We start from the raw sequence: 14,650 nt of genomic DNA on the forward strand, positions 1-14,650 counted from the left end.
CACCTAAGTATTTGTCAGATAGTAAAATAAATGAATAAACTTATAAAAAATTTAAAATTAATTTATATATAAGTTAATTTTTAAAATATTATATATAATATTATTAATTTGTGTATAAACTAATATTAACCTTTAAGAATTTTTTTTCATTCTATTTTCTCTTTTAAAGAGTTTAGGCAGAAGTTTGTAAAACAGATCCAAATAGCAAAAAAGAGCACAGAAAAAAACTAAAGATAAAGCAAGGCAGCAGCAGCAGGAATAGCAAATGGTAACATATATAACAAAGAAAGGATCATAATATAAGAAAATTTTGGTTCTTAAATAATAGTAAAAGACAAAAATTGAGTCACCTTTCTTCTATTTTCCGCGCATAATTATTAGTCTTTTACAAAAAGCAGAGTTATACTGATTTATTCTTGACGAAACTAGGACAATGAATCTATGACTCTTACGTAGTTTAATATGAATAATTGTACTGCTATTTTTTTTGAAAGAATTATTGACGTTAAACCATAGAAGGGCGTAAAATATGAAAGTAAAAAAATGGAAGTGTATAATTTTCCCTTGTAACTATTAACTAAGTAGAATTTGTTCCTACAAATCGTAATTTAAATTGACGAGGGATTAAATCACTTAATGATTTAGTTTACATCATGAATTTTCGGAGGCTAAATTATATATTATAAGTTTTGTGCGAGAATTAAAAAAAACACTTTTTTTTTCTGTATATTAGTTGCAAAATACGTATTAATACTTTCGTTTGAATTTAGGGAATATTGTTTAAATGGATTTTTACAACTGCAAACATGTCTGGGCATTTATAAGCTTTCAAGTTAAAATAAAAGTTGTTCAAGGAGTGCAATATAAAATAGAAGGATTTATAACAACGAGGAATTTAATTTTGCGTAATTATTTGTAATGATCTAAAGTTTCCATGCTTTGTTTATTTAATCAACTACAGTTTCATGCAAATCCAGATTACTGTGCGTAATGCGTAATTTATACAAAGTCGTTGATTAAACAATTCGAGCTAAGGAATTAAGTGTTGGAAGCCATGTTTGGAGTTGAAACTTCATTGCTACAAATTGGACAAACCTTCTTAATTTGAAGCCACTTGCTTATGCAATCTGCATGATAAGGGTGCTCACATTGAAGTGCCACCACTGCTTCACCATCTTCATATTCAACCTGACAAATCACACAACGATCGATTCCACTTTTTCTTTCACCACGTTGGCAAGTATATGGGTTCAAGCACGTAGAGATTTCATTTGCGGATAATCCTCTCGTTTCTTCTCCTATAAACTCTCCCAACTCCATCAACTCTTCATAAGATAACTCGTCTGGATCAATCTCATCTTCTTCCACTTCCATTTCTTCATCATCATCGTTATCATTGCTTTCCTCATCTTCAAGAAACTGAAGATCAGAGTCAAACTCTTGACTCTCTACGAAGTCAGGATCATCATCATCATCATTATCAATAGAGGAGTCACTCAGATATTCATCACTTTCACTTTCAATGGTTGAAAGCATTGTGAACTCTCTCTCTTGTTCCTGCATGCTCAATGCTAGAATAAAATCGAAGTCAACTTCTTCTAGTTCAACGTAAGGGTTTTTGTGGGAGCACTGTTTTCCCTCTTCACCTTCCATTGAAGGAGAAAAAGGTGTTCCAATGAAGTCTGTGGGTTGATGACAAATCAATGCGACTGGGGTATTTGAGTGGAAGAACATAGAAATGTACACTTTGAGATTTCTTTTGGGGGTGAACAAACTTCAATGTAAAGTAATGGTAACCCTTTATCATGGATTCTTAATCCAGATTCTTGTCTATTCCAATGTATCCCACCGTGGCATTGCCAATGTAACGATCATAAACTTTGGACTTTCTTTTTGGATAAGACAACCTTTATGCAAAGTAATATCAATACATTTTCCCTAAGTTGCAATATACCTTCTTCCACAAAAGAAGCTATCCATTAGTCACTTCTTAACCTTTATTTATGTGCTACTATTTGAATTATTAGTACTTACTAATTATACGGAAATCAATAAAAAATAAACAAAAATGCTTTGTAGAAGAACACTTCAATAGCAAGTGTTTTGGACATGCGGCTGTCAAAAGTAATTTCTTAACTTTATGCCTTGTACCCTATATTTATAGCAAGTAGACCAAAAAATATGTTTTTGTTTTTCTTCGAAACAAATCAGAAACGTACACTGATACAAATTGGTTCGTATATGTAACCTTAACTAAACGGTTCTACCTTCTCTTCCTTCGCATAACTCTTTTCCTTCTAGTTATACCTTTTCTTGCAAACTTAGATGTATGGGATACCTTGATATCATTGACTGTTCCTATGTGATTGCCATTTCTAATGGCATTGCTTGCGTAGCTAGGTACTCCAAGACTACGATTCCTTTTACTCTTATATCTAAGATCTCTCCTAATTTCAACTCTAGCATGATGTCTCTTAGGTTGCAAAGACTTCCTTAGGTGGAAAGCTTTATAATCTCTCCTACGCGAAATTAATCTGCTCATTTTTGCAGATGTTATACTTTCATCACTGTAATCTTCTTTTCCAGTTTTAATGTAGAAATTTTTATTCATGTCCACTCTGACCCTTCTTGTTCTTCTTGTTTTCCTGGTATTGTTCATCTTAATACAAAAGAAAGTGCAGGAATATTCCCAGACATGGAAACAAGAAGAGAAACATGTCCACATCATTTTGCACGAAGAACGGCAAAGACATCCGCATATGCCCAATTTATGTACCAGATATAAGAACAGCAGAACTGCAAGTAAACAACAGAGGCATACCACATTTCAAATATGTCAAACTAAATAGTTTTTGGCTCATGTAAATACTAAAACAGAACATATATATACGATACCATCTACCAAACAGTTGAACTCACCAATGTACGACAGCATAAATACCATGGTTAATTTCAGGATATTGGCAATGCAAAAAATTTCGATATAGCACACGAAATCCCATGTTGGTCCACACACCGAACTGAAACGTATCCAAAGACAAATACATCAAGCATGAAGTGAAAAGTGAAGAAATGTATACATCAATCATAATGAGAGTAGAACAACCATGCATGGCCTTACCTGCAAGACTTTCCTGAAAGAAATTCAATTGGAGAATTAAATAGTTTCCCAATACCCTGTCCTAAGCCAGAAGCAAACGATTCAATGACGTTGCCCATATTCAAGAATCATAGAGCTGTAGGAGATGTTCAAGAACAATTATGGAAGACTACATTAAAGTATTCTCCCTAACTTTTGATATATTTTATATCATTTTGTGTATCCCCATATTAAATCAATACAATCGTTTAACAAACCCTAAAACAGATTCACACCCTATATCATTTTAATCCAATAAACCCAAGTAAAGTTAGAAAGATGAGAAAAGAAAACCCTAACAAATTCAAGAAGCGAAATAGATAAACTGTAATTTACACAGGCGCGAAAGAGTAACTACACACTTGCTGAATCTTGAAGTGCAAAGCTTCTAAACGCTCGGAAAGATAGTCATATACAGCGGGTGGAAATCACTGTCCGTGTGCTTTTGGCGTTACAGATCTGACGGCTGTTGATGCTTGGAACTGAAGAAACTGTAATCTCCTCCTACTATTTACATTTGTTGGTGATGGGTGCTTATACAAATCAACCAACCCAAATTAATTTGAATGGAAATGCGCTTTCATTTACCGACTTTCGTTGTAAAATGAAGACATTGGTTGTTTTATATATATGCATGCATCATATGGAAAATTCGTCAAATTATAATATGTGGTCTTGCATGTACCTGCTCGTCCCGTTGATATATCTATTGGTGGTATGAATTTAGTAGTCTCTTTTTATTAAATAGTTATCTAAATTAAATGTAATTCAGTTTTATTTTTAATCTACTATAAAATTTCAAGTAAATCAAATTGGGAATGTATAAACCCTAAACCATCAAATTCTTAAGTATTTTTTTAAAATATATAACTATTTTTTAATATCCAATAGTTTATTAATGAAAAAATAGTAAATAAAGGAATATGTATGATTTTTATATAATTATTATTAAATCACTAATATTAACTTGATCTCATACCGATAAAAAGGTTAAATAATCTTATAATTAAAAATTATAATATAAACTGTTATTAAGATAATATATTGCAACTTATATAATGTTATAGGGGTGAATTCAACAATTATTACCAATTTAAGGGCATTCACTGAGGGTTTGAGTTGGACACTAATGGGAATGAATTCAGTAAGCAATCTACTTATTTATTTTAAACTAATGGGAGTTTCTACAGAAATGGAACACTACTTTTAAATATTCTCCCTATCTTTTGATCTATTTTATATCATTTTGTGCTTCCCCATATTTTTCCATATTACCTTTAAAGCCACCGAAGTCCCTGGCCTATTTTAAAAGCAAAAATAAATAAATAGAGAAAATGCTAACAACTCTTTAACCTACTATTTTTATTCTATAAAGATTTCGTCACCAAGAAGTGAATAAATGTTTTGATTTGAACATTATAGCCTTCTCAATATCGAAACACCTGTCGCAATCTATTAGTTACAAATTCTAATTAATATATTTATATTTGATATAAAAGTCGAAACATATTGTGAATGGATTTATAGCATACAGAATACATAGAAGAGAATGGTGCATCAGGCAGTGTTTTTACAGTTCTATTTATACATAAAAGGAGATTTGGTAACGATGATGAAGGACAGATGAATGAACAAGATAACTTACAAATGGTGAACAATGATTTTCACTATATGCTAGAGGTATGTGAAATAACAATCTTTGTGTATTGATAAGATTTTTTTAGTGCTGTTGTTAAGTTCGTTTCCAAGTGGCCTCAGTTACCGGTAGAAAGATTCATTAAGAAAAAGTCAGGAATTTACATGCATCAAAAAGAAGTAAACAAACTTTTGTTCCCAAATTCCTGACTGTAACTTTTTTTCTACTCAGCTACAATTTTTCCATCTACTGCTATTTTCAAGGGGTCTACTACAGATAAGTCCGTGTTGGGAAATAAAATATTCACCTGCTCGATGGCTCTGTGAAAGCCTTTCATAAAGCTGCGAGCAATTTCGTCTTTGGCTTCTTCCAGAGCAGATGAGAGTTCTGATTTCTCCCGTTTCAGATCCTTTTCTTGGGCTTCCCACTCTAGTTTATCCTCAAGGCTCTTCTTCCTACACTTTTCGTAATCCTTCGATGTCAGATTCAGTTTAGCGTAGTGGCTATCGCATTCTTCACGAGCATAATCCAGTTGTTTGGTTAAGTCAGCAATTCTCTTATTGGCAATGACAAGCTCCTTTTGGCTTTCGCTCAAGACTCCTGTTTGGGCTTTTGCTGCACGAATCAGAAATTCAAATTTATTGGAAATGTTTGTCTCACCAGTAGGAGGAGCTTGGTCAGCAGGTTGAGAAGGTAGTTTTTCTTGCAATGGCTTGTTCCGATCGTGCGACACCGAGTGTCGGCTTCCGGTTGGGTTTGCCGCTGGATTTCCTGAAGCGACTTCATCTATGCCTAGACGACGCCTTTTAAGAGGATGAGAAAAACCAAACAAATGGGAAGGGAATGCTCGAGGGTCGGGCCGAACATTCTCTTGGCTTTGTAACTCTTTAAGCCCACCAACTATCTCTTTGCGTGCTATGGACATGGTGTTATCTGTAGAAGGGTAAACATGAAAAAAATGTAAGTGTGAAATCGGAAAAAGGAAGAAAAGGGAAAATCCTTCTAAGATATCGGGGAAGATTGGATTTTCACAAGTGTTTGTGTGATGATTGATAGAGTGAAATAAGACCTCAGCCAATTACGCTATTGATAAATGCCCAATATGATCGGGAAGAGATTTTAAACTCGAAAAAACAAAAAAGAACACGTTTGCAGATGTAACAAAGTGTATGTGCGGGGAATGTGAGAGGAATAAGAGAGAAATCGAAGAGAGTAAGTGCAGAGAACGTACCTAGTGCTGGCGAGGGTGTGAAGAGGATTGTGAAGGGTTGGGAAGTTAACGTTAAAAGAAGCAGTGTCGAGTTTGTATTAAATATGTGACGTTTGAAGAGACGTTGAAGTAAATCACCGGAAATTGAAGCGTTTCAAATTCTGGTTAAGTTATGGGGCATAAAGGTGTTCGAGGGCTTTGATAGGTTAAGAGTGATTGTACGGTAATAAATCCAGGGCTAATTAGGCCAATAGGATCAAATACCTATTGGATCAGCATTTTGAAACAAGTAGGGGCGGCAAATGGGCCAGCCTGGCCGGGCCGGGTTGGCCCGTTTCGGCTCGTTAAATAGAAACGGGTTAATAATCACAACTCGTCCCGTATAGGACAGGCTAACGACTTAGGCTAGGTTGGTTCGTCTAGTTTTTTTATTTTTTATTTTATTTTTTTAATTAGTTTTAAAATTTTTTAATTTGTTTTATTTTTTAAATTTGTTTATATATACAAATAAATTATTATTAAAGTCACATTTAATCAAATAAAATATTATTTTAACTTTTAATTGATTAGTTAATGTTTTTAATTAGATAAGTTAAAATAATTATTAAATTTACATATTAAATTATTCAATTATAACTAATAATTCAAACTTAATTTGTAGGTCTTAATTATTTAAATTACAATACTATTATATATTTATACATTTAAAATATATAATCTAAAAAATTAATCTTTTTAATTATTTTTATTTTATTTTATTTTTTTAAAACGGGCCAACGGGCTGGTCCGTACTTTGGCCCGTCAAGTTGACGGGCTGGACAGGGCGGGCCAGAACGGACTGACGGATTGAAATCTTCAACCCAGTCTGTTCCTTTTAGCACGGGCTGACGGGCTAGCCCGTTGGGTCTAACCCATTTTGCCACCCCTAGAAACAAGTTACTTTTTGAGTCGGAATATAACTTTCTATAGGATGTTATTATTAAGAAAGTGAGAGGCCACGTAAGTAAGAAGAACCATTTAAAATCCGATAGGTTAAATCATAGAAGTTCTCATTCTTTAAATCTTAAATAGATTTTTTCTTTTTTATTTGATTCGATTGAATTTTTATTTTGAAAAATTCGTTGTAATTAGGTTATTTTCGATAGTAATACATTAACGATATTAACTATGTGTCACGTGTTACTATGTGGTTTTTTATTTTTAATTTTATTTTTATAATTTACTTTAAAAAAATAAAAAAAATTGTCACATGTATATCTGACATTGTGCCACGTGACAGAGATAGTGTGATGTATCAGTGATGTCACGTGTCACTATTGGATGTGAAAAATCTCAATGTAATTCTTAGTTATTTTGTCCCAATTTAGTCCCAATTTTTTTTAAAACTAAATCAATTTCAGTCCCTATTCAAATTGAGACAAAATTTTTATTTTATATAAACGTCACAATGATATTTCAAATTAAGTTTTTATTTTACATTAAACTTGATTTCAAATATTTATATATCAATAATTTATAGACAAATGTTAGAGTTGGTTTAAAAATAACAACTTTATAAATTGAATTATAAAATTTAAAATGAACATATTTATTTTAAATTGTTATAAAATTGTTTTAAATTTTTTTATTTGAATTTATAAATTTTTTATTTTTAAAGGAACTCTAACATTTATTTATAAATTATAGATACATAAATATTTAAAATAAAATTTAAATAAATTTCAATGCAAAATATACATTTAAATAAACATAATTTTGTTAAAAATATTAATTATAACAAAAATACCATTGTAAAATTTATATAAAAAATAAATTTGATATTGGGATAAAATTGATTCGGTTTTAAAAAATTGAGACCAAATTAGATAAAATAACAAATACAGGGACTATATTGAGACTTTTCACATCCAATAATGGCATGTGGCATTGCCACTACCAAATCACATTGTCTCTATCACATGGCACAATATTAGATTGACACGTGACAATTTTTTTTTATTTTTTAAAATAAATTATAAAAATAAAATTAAAAAAAATAAAAAAAATCACGTGATACATAATTAATATTGTTAATGTACTACTAACGTAAAAGACCTAATTGCAACGAATTTTCCAAAATAAAAACTCAATTTAGTCAAATAAAAAAAGGGGGACCTACTTGAGATTTCGTTACAAAAATGAAGACCTCTAGTATGAAGAATTATTTAACTTAAATATTAAGAAATGAATCTTTAATGTCCTGGGAGGGAGGTTAGAAAGATAGGAGGAAGGAGAAAGAGATAAAAAAAAGGTGAAAACTAAAAGGTTAAAATATTTTATTGGTTCACGTTCTTGTACCAAAATGTCAAATAGTTCCCAAATTTTTTTAATCTTAATTATGTTCATATTTTTTGAAAATGTGCAACAATTAGGTTCATATCGTTAATATGGTGCTAAGCGCGTTAATTATATGCCACCTATCACTTCCATATATAAATATTATAGTGATATTTTTATTATAAGTGATATTTTTATTACATATTTTTTAAAATATTAAGTTTATTTAAATTTATATTTTACATTAAACTCAATTTAATTTAATTTTAAAATTTTAAATATATTTATTTTAACTTGTTATAAAATTATTTTAAAATTTTCTATTTAAATATATAAAATTGTTATTTTTAAATCAACTATAACATTTATATATAAATTATTTAAAAACATTTTGTAACAAATTAAAATGAATATATTTAAAATTTTAAAACAAAAATATAAGTAAAATATAAATTTAAATAAACTTAATATAGCTAAAATATTTAATAAAAGTATAAATTTTAATAAAAATATTATTATACTATTTATATCAAAATTTCATTTAATTTGAATTTGGAAGGGATGAAATCGGAGAATTAAATAGTTTTCTAATAGCCTGTCCTATGCCAGAAGCAAACGATTTAATGACGTTGCCCATGTGAGTTAGGGCCAAAACAACCCACATTGAAAACAAGCCCCATCAAAGAAGCTCGTAGGGCCAAAAACCCAACAAAAGCCTTATGGGTCAAGGCTAGCCCATGGACTTTCTTCTTCAACACGAAAAATATATTATTTTTTAAAATATATTATTAAACTTTCTGGCGACCTAGTTGTGTCTGACGACTCAGATTGGCAGAGCAAACCCAACAGCACGGACGAGTCGGGCGGGCCCGACGATCCAAACGTGCTCGACGACCTGAACAGGCTCGACATGTCGGACGCACCCAACAACAGGAACTGGCTCATCGACACAGATGGACCCGACGACCCGGACGAGCCCCCCAACTTGGACGTGCCAAATGACCCGAACGGTGTCCAGACCTGAACTGCCTCAACGACCCGAACGAGACTGATATTTCAAAAGCCCCAACAACCCAAATGATCTTAACGGGCTCATTTTGGTCGTCGTGCCCATTCGAGTCATCGTGCTTGTTCAGGTCGTCTGTCGAGCACGTATGGCTCATCGGGCCCGATTGAGTATTCAACCTTGTTTGGGTCATGGGGCCCGTCCGGGTCGTCAGGCCTGTTCATGTCGTTGGGTGTGTCTGGGTCGTCGGGTTCGTTCGGGTCTTCGGGCTTATTCTGGTTTTAGGGCTCGTTCTGGTCGTCGGACACGTTCTGATCGTCAACCTCGTATGGGTCAGCAAGCCTGTTCGTGTTGTCGGGCGCATACGGGTCGTCGGGCTCATTTTGGTCGTCGGGCCCGTCAAGGTCATCGGGTCCATTCAGGTCGTTGGGTATTTTTGGGTCGTCGTGCCTATCTGAATTTTTTGGGTTGTATGGCTTGTCCTTGTCATTGAGCACGTCCGGGTCTTCATGCTCATTCGGGTTGTCGGGCCCGTCCTGGTCGTCAGACACGTTTTGGTCTTTGAATTCGTCTAGGTCTTCGGGCCCATCCGACTCGTTGGGTCTGTCTGGGTCTTCAAATTCGTTTGGGTCACTTGACTTGATCTTTGACTCTAGCTTAATGTAATATTTTTAAGGGGAGCCTAACCCACCTTAGCCTTGACCCTAATCCACTAGAGAGGGGACTTTGAGGGCTGAGGCTTTTGTTTGGGCCCCCATTTGGGAGCCCCTAAAAAGGGGTTTACTGAAGAGTGGGTCAAGGCTGACCCATGGACTAAGGGCCAAATTGACACATATAGCTGTAGCAGATGATCAAGAACAATTATTACCGATTTCTTTAAAACTCACGGGAACTCATACAGAAATGGAAGACTACATTAAAGTATTCTCCATAACTTTTGATAAATTTTAGGTATAATTACTGATTTGGTATCCCAACTTTTTCGTTAAGTTCAATTTGGTACCCAAACTTTTCATTTGTTCAATTTAGTACCCCAATTTTTTAAAGAGATTCCATTTGGTCATCTCCGTTAAGATGGAGTTAACATCGTGTCCGTACAGGACACGTGCCAAGCCATGGAATTTTTAATTTTTTTTTTAAAAAAAAATTGTTCCAAAAAAAAATTTAAAAACTGCCACGTGACAAATTACAATCATGACATGTGGCAGTGATAATAGTTGTTTTCAATTTAGTACCCCAATTTAAATTTTTGGTTCAATTTAGTACCCAAATTTTTTAAAATGATCCAATCTCGTCCTCTTCAATTTGAGATCAAATTAGTAAATAAGCTTAATTACAACTTATATATACATATTACAATAACTTTTTCTAATATATACATCAAATCATTTCACCTAAATACTTAAATTATTTTATTTTTTACATTTTAACCTTTGTAATTTTTTACACATGAAATTTTTTACACTTGTAAAAAATTAAATAATTTGAATATTTAAGTGTAGTGATTTGATGTATAAATTCAAAACAATTATTTTAACATGTATTATAAGTTATAACTAAACTTAGTTACTAATTTGGTCTCAAATTGGAAAGGACGAAATTGGATTATTTTAAAAAATTGGGGTACTAAATTGAACCAAAAATTTAAATTGGTGTACTAAATTGAAAACAACTATTACCACTGTCACGTGGTAGTTTTTAAATTTTTTGAAAAAAAAATTTTGAAAAAAAAATTAAAAATTTCATGGCTTGACACGTGTCCATATCGGACACGGTATTAACTCCAACTTAACGGAAATGACCAAATTAAATCTCTTTAGAAAATTGGGTACTAAATTGAACAAACAAAAGTTTAGATACCAAATTGAACTTAACAAAAAAGTTGGAGTACGAAATCAGTAATTATACCTATATTTTATATCATTTTGTGCATCCCCATATTAAATCAATACAATCGTTTAACAACCCTAAAACTCTCTATATCATTTTAATCCAATAAACCCAAGTAAAGTTCGAAAGATGAGAAAAGAAAACCCTAACAAAATAGCTACAATTTACAACGGGTAATTTACCAACAAGAAGTGAATAAATGTTTCTGATTTGAACATTATAGCCTTCTCAACATCCAAAACACCTGTCACAATCTATTAGTTACAAATTCTAATTAATATATTTATATTTGATATAAAAGTAAAAACACATTCCTGCGTGAATGGATTTATGGCATACAGATTACATAGAAGAGAATGGTGCATCACGCATTGTTTATACACTTATATTTATACATAAAAGGCGATTTGGTAATGATGATGAAGGACAGATGAATGAACAAGATAACTTACAAATGGTGAACAATGGTTTTCACTATATGCAAGGTTGTGTAAGCATATGGAGCGGCTGGAAGAGGGTGAAATAACATTCTTTGTCTATTAAGCTCGTTTCCAAGTGACCTTAGTTACCACCAGCAGAAAGAGTCAATTAAGCCTTCAAGATCAAAGATTCATTAAGAAAGAAGTCAGGAATTTACATGCATCAAAAAGAAGTCACGATTTTACATGTTCCAAAAGTAAAGAAAGATCAAGGCAAAACAAACTTTTGTTCCCAATTCCTGATTGTACTTAAACATTTTTCTACTCAGATACAATTTTGCCATCTACTACTATTTTCAAGGGGTCTAGTGCAGAGAAGTCCGTGTTGGGAAATAAAATACTAGCCTGCTCAATGGCTCCTTGAAAGCCATCCATAAAGTAGCGAGCAATTTCGTCTTTGGCTTCTTCCAGAGCAGATGAGAGTTGGGACTTCTCCCGTTTCAGATCCTTTTCTTGGGCTTCCCACTCTAGTTTATCCTGATGGCTCCTGTTCCTACACTTTTCGTAATCCTTCGATGTCAGATTCAGTTTAGCGTAGTGGCTATCGCATTCTTCGCGAGCATAATCCAGTTGTTTGGTTAAGTCAGCAATTCTCTTGTTGGCAATGGCAAGCTCCTCTTGGCTTTGGCTCAAGGCTTTTGATCTTTCTTCTGATTGGACTCCTGCCGCACGAATCAGAGTTTCAAGTATATCGAAAAAGTTTGTCTCACCAGTAGGAGCAGCTTGGTCTTCAGGTGGAGAAGGTAGTTTTTCTTGCAATGGCTTGTTTGGATCGTGCGAGACCCAGTGTTGGCTTCCGTCATCTCTGCATAGACGACGCCTTTTTGGAGCTTGAGACTCGGTCTTTTCAGAATCCGCCGGAACATTTTCTTGGGTTTGTAAGTTTTTAAGCAGACGAGCTATCTCATTAAGTGACAAGGCCATGGTGTTATCTGTAGAAGGAAAAAGAAATGTAAGTCACACATCAGAAAAAAGGAAGAACCGATACTGTTAGAGTGAAAGAAGACCTGAGCCATTTGGCGATACATGCCCAAGATGTTCGGGAAGAGATTTTAAACTCGAAAAAGTGAAAGATGGAACAATACCAAAGTGTGTGTAGAATTCGAAATGCTCGAGCAATGCAACTATTTTGGTGAAGTTGAACAGGGACAACAACATTCATCATTGTTAAGATTTCCTTTACAAAAAAGGTGTCATACAGGAATCAAAAAGGGATAGATTTTGTTCACAGAAGCTAAAGTGGCCCAAGGTTCAGAGGTGTAATAATCCATGGTTGAATGAATGTGAGAGGAATAAGTGAGAAATCGAAAAGAATAAGTGCAGAGAGAGTACCTGGTGCTCGCGAGGAGGAGATGAGGAGGGTGTGAAGAGGGTCGTGAAGTTAAGTATAAGCCAATTCATCGCTAAAACCGAAAGAAGCAGTCTTGGTTGTCGCGGATAATCAGGTGAACGAGTAGTAGTGACGGACAAAGCGGATAATTTAATATTTTTTTTTTTATAAATGGTGCGAGTAGGGATGGCAACGGGGGGCGGGGCGGGGACGGGTTTCGCTATCCCATACCCATCCCCGCATAAAAAACTCATCCCCATCCTCATACCCAAACCCAACGGGTATCAAACTTTTTTCCCATCCTCATCCCCACCGGGTAACGGGTATAATCTCGTACTCATATCCGTACCCGTGTTCTAACTACTTCAATATTAATTTTTATAAAAGAAAAAAAATTACGGTAAAGAAAACATAATATTATGAAATATTCAATATTAGGAGGATTTTCTTCGATGTCAAATACCTTAAAATAAATTATAATTGTTTACATTTTATATTAGAATACCAAATAAAATTTCATGTGAACCAAAACATTTATTAAATTTGCAAACTACAACATTGATGGACTTAGTTGATAAAATTAAAAAATATTTCAAAAAAATATAAAAGGAAAACAAATATTCAAATTAAAATATATTTTAAATGTTTGTTTACTTCAATTTTTTAAATTCTAATGAATCTATTTTTTATACACTAATAAAAGTTATAATATATCACTTGATCAAAATGACACAAAGCACAAATAATAAACATAATAATAAAAGGAAAACAAATATTCAAATTAAAATATATTTTAAATGTTTGTTTACTTCAATTTTTTAAATTATAATGAATCTCTTTTTTATACACTAATAAAAGTTAGGTATAAATACACATTTGGTACCCAAACTTTTTCGGAAAGTTCAATGTGGTACCCGAACTTTAGGAATGTTCAATTTGGTACCCCAATTTTCTAAAGAGGTTCAATTTGGTCCTCTCCGTTAAGTTGGAGTTAACACCGTGTCCGTACAGGACACGTGTCAAGCCATGAAATTTTTATTTTTTTTCAAAAAATTATTTTTTTTTTCAAAAAATTAATTTTTTTTTTCAAAAAATTTAAAAAAACTGCCACGTGTCAGTTTATCATCGTGCCACGTGGCAGCTTACAAGCATGACACGTGGCAGTGTAATAGTTGTTTTCAATTTAGTACCTCAATTTAAATTTTTGGTTCAATTTAGTACCCCAATTTTTTAAAATCATTCAATTTAGTCCTCTTCCATTTGAGACCAAATTAGTAAATAAGCTTAATTACAACCTATATATACATGTTACAATAACTTTTTCTAATATATACATCAAATCATTTCACCTAAATACTGAAATTATTTTATTTTTTACATTTTAACCTTTGTAATTTTTTATACATGAAATTTTTTACACTTGTAAAAAGTAAAATAATTTGAATATTTAGGTGTAGTGATTTGATGTATAAATTCAAAACAATTATTTTAACATGTTTATATAAATTATAATTAAGCTTATTTACTAATTTGGTCTCAAATAGGAAAGGACGAAATTGGATCATTTTAAAAAATTTGGGTACTAAATTGAACCAAAAATTTAAATTGGGTACTAAATTGAAAACAACTATTACACTGCCACGT

General features: G+C 32.7%; 4 protein-coding genes across 5 annotated transcripts; all 4 read right to left on the reverse strand.

Annotated features, from left to right (window-relative positions):
* Positions 1-855: 855 nt before the first annotated feature.
* On the reverse strand, positions 856-1,877 carry LOC114164517 (uncharacterized). Its single transcript, XM_028049228.2, has one exon. It carries the CDS (start codon positions 1,732-1,734, stop codon positions 1,039-1,041), a length of 696 nt encoding a protein of 231 aa, XP_027905029.1. The 5' UTR covers positions 1,735-1,877; the 3' UTR covers positions 856-1,038.
* A 217-nt stretch (positions 1,878-2,094) lies between these two features.
* On the reverse strand, positions 2,095-3,220 carry LOC146883954 (uncharacterized). The gene is made up of 3 exons (XM_085666419.1): positions 3,122-3,220; positions 2,920-3,020; positions 2,095-2,796 (listed from the first exon to the last, which is right to left on the reverse strand). Exons 1-3 carry the CDS (start codon positions 3,217-3,219, stop codon positions 2,264-2,266), a joined length of 732 nt encoding a protein of 243 aa, XP_085522545.1. The 5' UTR covers position 3,220; the 3' UTR covers positions 2,095-2,263.
* Positions 3,221-4,742: 1,522 nt separating this feature from the next.
* Positions 4,743-6,114, reverse strand: LOC114196018 (uncharacterized). Its single transcript, XM_028086504.2, has 2 exons — positions 6,007-6,114; positions 4,743-5,708 (listed from the first exon to the last, which is right to left on the reverse strand). Exon 2 carries the CDS (start codon positions 5,698-5,700, stop codon positions 4,999-5,001), a length of 702 nt encoding a protein of 233 aa, XP_027942305.1. The 5' UTR covers positions 5,701-5,708; positions 6,007-6,114; the 3' UTR covers positions 4,743-4,998.
* Positions 6,115-11,785: 5,671 nt separating this feature from the next.
* On the reverse strand, positions 11,786-13,154 carry LOC114195988 (uncharacterized). 2 transcript variants are annotated; one of them, XM_085666072.1, is made up of 3 exons: positions 13,009-13,142; positions 12,762-12,853; positions 11,786-12,608 (listed from the first exon to the last, which is right to left on the reverse strand). In XM_085666072.1, exons 2-3 carry the CDS (start codon positions 12,832-12,834, stop codon positions 11,938-11,940), a joined length of 744 nt encoding a protein of 247 aa, XP_085522198.1. In that variant the 5' UTR covers positions 12,835-12,853; positions 13,009-13,142; the 3' UTR covers positions 11,786-11,937. The 2 variants fall into 2 exon arrangements, with proteins under 2 accessions (XP_085522198.1, XP_027942254.1); XM_028086453.2 differs by lacking the exon at positions 12,762-12,853 and having other exon boundaries at positions 13,009-13,154.
* Between the last annotated feature and the right edge of the window lie 1,496 nt (positions 13,155-14,650).

Source organism: Vigna unguiculata, chromosome 9, assembly GCF_037176805.1.
Source record: "Vigna unguiculata cultivar grain cowpea cultivar isolate G323 ecotype 2 chromosome 9, ASM3717680v1, whole genome shotgun sequence".
NCBI lineage: Eukaryota > Viridiplantae > Streptophyta > Magnoliopsida > Fabales > Fabaceae > Vigna > Vigna unguiculata.

Coding starts and splice junctions, on each gene's coding strand:
- LOC146883954 (XM_085666419.1), bottom strand. CDS start 3,219: ATGGGCAACGTCATTGAATCGTTTGCTTCTGGCTTAGGACAGGGTATT. Junction 3,021..3,121: donor CTTTCAGGAAAGTCTTGCAG/GTAAGGCCATGC, acceptor GATACGTTTCAG/TTCGGTGTGTGGACCAACAT. Junction 2,797..2,919: donor ATTTATGCTGTCGTACATTG/GTGAGTTCAACT, acceptor GTTTACTTGCAG/TTCTGCTGTTCTTATATCTG.
- LOC114195988 (XM_085666072.1), bottom strand. CDS start 12,834: ATGTTGTTGTCCCTGTTCAACTTCACCAAAATAGTTGCATTGCTCGAG. Junction 12,609..12,761: donor CGAATTCTACACACACTTTG/GTATTGTTCCAT, acceptor TTCCTTCTACAG/ATAACACCATGGCCTTGTCA.
- LOC114196018 (XM_028086504.2), bottom strand. CDS start 5,700: ATGTCCATAGCACGCAAAGAGATAGTTGGTGGGCTTAAAGAGTTACAA.
- LOC114164517 (XM_028049228.2), bottom strand. CDS start 1,734: ATGTTCTTCCACTCAAATACCCCAGTCGCATTGATTTGTCATCAACCC.